We start from the raw sequence: 6,418 nt of genomic DNA on the forward strand, positions 1-6,418 counted from the left end.
AAATTATTTGCCTGGCCAAGTCTAACTCACAAGTAAGATCTTTCCTGTTCAGATTTTATTATTCCAGTTCTGTAGGATAAATATTTTTACTCATAAAGATACAGATAGCTGCATTATGGAGACAGAATTTTATTTTTCAAGGTAGTTTTTCACTGGTCACTGGCTCTTAATTGTGCTTACTTTAATTCTTTGGAATAGAAACCAGTTTCTGACCACCTCTGCTTTTGGACAGAGCAATGGACAGAATTATAAATTCAAATCCCGGGTCCTGCCTTTAACGTACCATAACTTTGGACAAGCGGTGCTTTCTTTTTCCCGTCGTTTAGCAAGGGTTGGTATTTAGCAGGGGAAAGGAGGATTCAACCGTAGAGCCCTTAGCCCTTTCCGAATCCCTTTCTAAGAGTGTAGAAGGAACAGCAGCCCGCGCTTTGGCCACGAGCCAGCACTGCTTCAGGCAGGTTCCCCCAGAGCTCCTCTGCTTGAATTTGAGGTTTATGCAGATGCCATCACTTCTAAGAGGTTTGTGTTAATACCTCATGCATCAGGTGTGGGAGAATGGGAAGCACTGGACACGTAGGAAGTGTGCTATTTGCAGCGACTGTTTTTTCTTAAGTTTTTATCCTTTTTCTTAAAGGACCTCCCAGCAGTTGCACTTGCAAGCACAACAATGAGCAGACGAGAATTTAGAAAGCTGCATTTCATTGCAAAGGAAGATGAGGAGGAGGAAGAGGATGTCCTCTAACCACAAAATGTAAAATAAAACTATTTTTTTAAGGATTTTGTGCCATTATATTGGTTAGGGAAATGTAATGGTTGGCTGTGTCACTGACATGATGCGTCTATATTTGCCTTTTCTCCGAGGGAGAACTGGCAGAGTTTATTTCTATGAGCTTGTCGGATACAGTACTCTCCCATGGTTATCTCGGGGGGAGAGTTTGACTGAATTTTTAGAGAATTGGAAATAAATTGTAGTTTATCATTTTACCACTAACACTTTTTATTAAAAAAGAAAAGCATGAAAAATGGACATTTGCTTTACTGTGCTGTAAATTTGAGCCAATACCTCCAGGAAACAGTTGGCCTATTCTCATTCCTCTTTAAAACTACCCAAGCAAGCAATCTTAGAACACAGAGAGATAGTCCTTTTCCTTTTAATTCTGTGATGGTTTTGGCATCTAATTAGTAACTTATCCAGTAGGCTACCCAGTACAAGGAAGGATACCAGCCTCTGTTCCTTAAGCTTACTGTTGCATTGTTTACTTCTAAAATGAAAGCAGTTCAGACCTTTGAAATGCAGTTCTGCTGTCAAAACTAAAGGCACATATGTCAATGCGAGTTCAGTGTTTCTGGTCTCAAGATGATAAATATATTTTTATTGCCTGTCAGTTTTCTGAACAACCACCATGTGAATCCTGTTGCTTCCCTCTTCCATCAAATCAACCGTAAAAATTGTCCTTTTTAATATTTGTGTCATGCAGCTTGTGCAATACTGTCTTCAACTGTCTTCCAAGGGTTACGACTAGGAACTTTTGAGAATGCGGTCATTGGTGGTGATAAAGAAGGAATAAAATCTCTCCACATAGCACTTTATTGGTAGGTGAGTATTGACTGCTAAGGATTAGCTCAGTCCCCCAGATTTATTCTTTTTGCCTGTATTTTTGGAAAATAATGAGCAACCTCAGAGACTTTGGGAACTGTTCATTCATCCAGTGTTTATCATAATACGTCTTTGAAAGTGTGATTATACAATCAGCTTCCACAACTTTATTTTTTTATTATAAGTAATTTCCTCTACATTTCTAGAAAGTAAATATAATCAGCAGATGGTTTAAATAAATATTAATTTCTACAGCTATAGCCTCTTAAGCATTCATATTAAAATTGTAAGCCAAACAAATTGTATATGCATGACATGTTAATTCATTCACATTCCCATTCAGCTGATACGTTGTTTCTGTCAATGATATTTCTTGACTCCTTTTCACTCTAATTCGGTAATACACAAAGATTTAATTTAATATTGCTCTCGTGGTTTTCAGTACAACTCTTTTGTGAAGTAGTCCTTCCAGCTTTTCTCAAATCTCATTTAGGTTTATTAGCTGCCTCCTTTCCAGCAAATACGCCTTTACATGTAGATCTTCATCTTTGAAAATCACCATTTTGTACAGTGCTAAAACTGCGTGTAGAAAGTGTGCCATATAGATCACATAGTATTTGTCATCAGAATCTTTGATGTGATGGCTTCTGGAATGTCAAAACAGTATAGTGCATTTCTATCTTAGTTACAGGTGACGTGCGTGTTTAAAAAGTGAACAGGAAGAGTAAACTCAGCACAGTGCTGTTTGTTTAGAAATCCTGCATTAGAAATGCACTAACTTGGTTTTAATGTTGAAAAGTTTCGGAGGGAGGTTGAGTTTGTTGTTTACTTTTCAAGTAACTTAATACTCTCTGTAGCAAAACTCCTGCATTCCCAAGACTTACTAATCATGGCTCACACAGCAATATGATCTTAATACCATTCTAGCTGGACTAGCTGAATTTATGTGGGTAAGAAGGAGAACCAACTGCATGTAGGAAATTTCCTTACACATGAGCCAAGTTATGTTAATTATAAAGAAGCATCTAGTGCCTCATTCATAAACACCTTTCCCTATGCTCAGTCTTTTTAGCCTCATTATTTTAGTTTTAGTCTTATTATTTTAGTCTGATATGTTTTACTAACCACTCACAAACCTCTATCTTCACATACACGTGGAGAAAGATGCCCATGATTTTTTTTCATTAAGAAGATACAAATGTTGCTTATGCTGACAGTCCCTGAGAGTTCAGTTGCTATGAGCTGATATTTAAAAAAATAAATAATAAATATTGATATATTTTGTATTTTGTTTATGAGAGGTAGAGGGTGTGTTACAGGAGCAATAAATATTCTAAAGCAGCACATAAATGTGATGCTTACCCAGTAACACTGCATGTCTTGCTTCAAGCAAACTCAAGCTAAAGAGGCAGAAACCGTCTGAAAGGAGAGGGAAATCAATGGGAAAGATGACAAATAGAGAACATCATAAAAGCAAAGGGGGCCTTGCTACTCTTTCTAGAAAGTGTGTATCTAAAATAATAGCAAGCGGAATGGTTGCGGATAAGTGCAGGTATTCTGATACAGAAGAGCCAACGGCTCCATCACTGAATCAGCATTTGGCATATTTGAAATACAATGGGTGTCTACCTGCAAGAGGCACAGAGCAAAATAATTATCCTGAAGTGTTGTTTGCCTTAATGTTTGAAGGAATACATTTTTTAATATGATTTATAGCTGTACTTTATCACACTTAACGTAACATGATTAAGCAAGGCCTGTAGTAAGCAGGAAGGAGGGAGAGTAGTATCAGACATAATCTGAATGTATGCTTTGTGAGATTGCAATTGATTTACTTTGGGGTCCTTAGCAGAAGAGACTTGCTAAATATCTTTTTGTTCAAGAAAGTGGAGCTATTTAAAAATGGTATCATGTTACATGATTTTGGAAAAAACAGAAGTCACTTTCCGGTGTACCGCTATGAAATCTTGTGGGTTTGCTTCCTTTTCCTGTAAATCTTAGTTTTGTCACAGCTGAGATTATGATTGGTTTTCTTATGGCAAGCAATATGTACAAGCTTTAGATTATCCAAGGTAAACAACAGCTGATAGAAGTATTCCCAGTTCACTTCTCTTCCATCCCGTGTTTTGACAGCTTCTGCCAGTTCTGGGACAACAGTTCGTTTCTTCTCTATTCTGCAATATATAATGGGAAAAAAGCATTACCATCAAATTTTTTTCATAATAATGTTTCCATCCTGCTCTAAAAGCAGGATGGAGGTTGAAATCTTTTGCTGTTAAGTAGGCTTATAAAGTTTTTTTTTTTTTCTTTCCTGAAGAAACTGGTTTAGCAAATCCTGTTTGTTTCACAAGTGCACACTGCCTGAAAATGGGTCTGAGGGTTTTTTTTGCCAGAGACAGGTATAGAAGAGAGCAATCTTCCCAAAGGGTAATATGCTGAGGAGGGGCATGTTTGCATACAAAGAAAATCTGAACACAAGCAAAGCAGCTAATGCGAGACTGCATTATAATCTGTCTTCGGGATTTTATGTTGCCAGATGCTGTTGCAGCATCCAGGCATCTTTTACAGCAATGCACAGTTCGTAGTGGAGCTAAGTGTATGATGGGGGCAAGGAAGGGGGAAAGACTCACTGGCAACATCTTTGCTACTCAAGATGAAGAGCATGAAACAGGTAAGTCTGCATTAATACTTTATACATACATGTGATCAAGATTCCACGTACTGAAGAGGATTCTGCTTTCCCTGTTACTGTAGGGGTTGATAGAATGCTTAGATGGGCAGTAATCACTGTCAAAAGGTCCCTGCAAAACAAGATCAATACGATGAAGGGTGTACAGCTTCTCATCCTAGCCTGGTCCTACCCCAGTATTGACAAAGCTTTCATTTGCTGTAACCAGAAATAGATCACGCAAGCTGCGTATCACCCACTGCTGAACTTGATCAATACTTCACTACGCAAACATCAAATTGTCTCCTTCCCCTAATACCATCATTGTAAATCATGCCACTGCTTGTTGCAATCAATCAAGACTCCGTGCTTTAGAAAGGGCTGAACTTACTTGACAAGAGAACCATCCCTCCGCAGTGCACAGGCGGACTGCCTCCTCCTCCTCTCTTCTGTCAAAGTAGCACCCATTGTATTTCACAGATTTCAGTTTATCCAACATAAGGTCAATTATCCTTTTATATGCCTCTCTTGCTGTTGGATGAACATTTGAAATAAAACCACTAACCTTTAATAAAAAAAAAAAAGTACAGTCATTCCTTGGTGCTTATAGCAGATTGAGGCTTTTTTCTACAACAGATATGTTGCACTACAGAAGCATTTTTTTAGATACATGTGATTACTGAATTTTTTTTACTAGCAGCTTGAAAATGTTACTTTAACAGAAACTTTTACCTCTTTCATGTAGCTTCGTATTCTGCTTTCACAACTGTATCGCATGTAGCTTGATTTATTCTTAAAACGAGACTCTAGACCTAAAGAGAGTTATTTCATAACTGTACAGTACTTTAATTCTGTATTTCTGCTTAGATTTATCCCTTCTTTTCAGAAAACTCAGTATATGTAATTTTTTTCTTTTCCATTTTTATTTTACTGATACAAGACTACCCTGGTCTTAGCACTTCCGAGGACCAAGCAGACTGTCTGCTTCTGAGAGCAGTAATAGATATTTAGTTGTTAAATGGCTCTTACTAATGTGCATACACCCAGAATGCTAAAAGACTATCAGATAAAATCTGAAGAGTTCAGAAAGAACTGCAGAGTTCAGAATGACGAGTTCGGCATGACCTGGGAACTGGAAGATGAGCTTAGAAAGAAAACTTAAACAGAATTTAGCGAAGGCTTAGCTGGCTGATGTATACGAGTTATCAATACGTCATTAGCAGATTGTTATAAGTGCGGATTTACTTTGCGTTAATGGGGAAAATCTCCCTTAGTTGTATATTGTAGAACTACATTGGGTGAAGCAATAGAGAAAGGTGGATTTTAGCATTTTTTGATACCGAAATATATATATGTACGCTAAGGTAAGTTGTTAAAATAACGCTCCCCTGACCAGCAAGAAGTGCCAAACCGTATAAAGCAAAAGGAGCCCCCCACATTTTTAAGTTTCCTCTCCTAAAGGAAATCTAGAAGGGGCAGAGGAGGCCGTTTTCCGCGGAGCCGCGGCCTAGCGCGGAGGACGCAGCACTCGCCTTCGAACCACTTGCCGTCGTCCTGCTTGTCCTCGGCGAGGATGTTCTCGTCCAGGGTGTGGAGGAGATCCACCAGGAGCTTCTGCCTCGCGGGCGCCCGCTCGTCGGCGAGCAGCCTCCGCGCCGCCTCCACCACGGCGTCGCGCTGTCCGTGCGAGGCCGCCAGGAGCCGCCCCACGTCGCTGAAGCCTGCGCGGGCAACGGGCGGCGCCTCAGGGAGGCTGAGGCGGCCCCGGCCGCGGCCCCCGCCCGCCCCGGCGCCCCGGCGCACTCACAGCCCCGCCACGTCTCGCCCGGGCCCAGCAGCACCAGCTCCGTCTGCGGCGGCAGCGCGCGGAAGAAGCCCTCGGTCAGCTCCGTCCCGTCCTCGTAGAGGCAGAGGCGGCTGCCTGCCAAGGGAAGCTGCCCCCAGGGCGGGTGAGGCGCCGGCCGGCCCGCGGCGCCAGGCCCCGCCGGCGGCGCCCCGCCCGCACCTGCAGCAGCCGGCAGCCCTTCCGCAGCAGCCCGCGCAGGCTCCCGGCCGCCACCCCGAACTTCTGCGCGCCGCCGCGCCCGCGGACGCGGAAAGCCCTCAGCGGCGCCGACATGGCGCCGCGCCCGCCGCCGAACCCGCCGCGCGCA

The 6,418-nt window shown here is 41.9% G+C and overlaps 1 protein-coding gene across 2 annotated transcripts; it reads right to left on the bottom strand.

The window, feature by feature from the left end:
* Window positions 1-1,741: 1,741 nt before the first annotated feature.
* Window positions 1,742-6,403, bottom strand: DFFB (DNA fragmentation factor subunit beta). 2 transcript variants are annotated; one of them, XM_067311025.1, is made up of 7 exons: window positions 6,271-6,403; window positions 6,073-6,199; window positions 5,813-5,986; window positions 4,998-5,077; window positions 4,657-4,830; window positions 4,298-4,398; window positions 1,742-3,771 (listed from the first exon to the last, which is right to left on the bottom strand). In XM_067311025.1, exons 1-7 carry the CDS (start codon window positions 6,382-6,384, stop codon window positions 3,555-3,557), a joined length of 987 nt encoding a protein of 328 aa, XP_067167126.1. In that variant the 5' UTR covers window positions 6,385-6,403; the 3' UTR covers window positions 1,742-3,554. The 2 variants fall into 2 exon arrangements, with proteins under 2 accessions (XP_067167126.1, XP_067167125.1); XM_067311024.1 differs by having other exon boundaries at window positions 5,798-5,986.
* Between the last annotated feature and the right edge of the window lie 15 nt (window positions 6,404-6,418).

Source organism: Apteryx mantelli, chromosome 26 (genome assembly GCF_036417845.1).
Source record: "Apteryx mantelli isolate bAptMan1 chromosome 26, bAptMan1.hap1, whole genome shotgun sequence".
Classification (NCBI taxonomy): domain Eukaryota; kingdom Metazoa; phylum Chordata; class Aves; order Apterygiformes; family Apterygidae; genus Apteryx; species Apteryx mantelli.

What these genes read in the sequence shown, in the direction of transcription:
- DFFB (XM_067311024.1), bottom strand. Translation starts at nt 6,384, where the DNA reads ATGTCGGCGCCGCTGAGGGCTTTCCGCGTCCGCGGGCGCGGCGGCGCG. An exon ending in AGGGCTGCCGGCTGCTGCAG is followed by an intron (nt 6,200 to 6,270) that starts GTGCGGGCGGGG and finishes CCCTGGGGGCAG; the next exon opens with CTTCCCTTGGCAGGCAGCCG. An exon ending in TACGAAGCTACATGAAAGAG is followed by an intron (nt 4,831 to 4,997) that starts GTAAAAGTTTCT and finishes TTTTTATTAAAG; the next exon opens with GTTAGTGGTTTTATTTCAAA.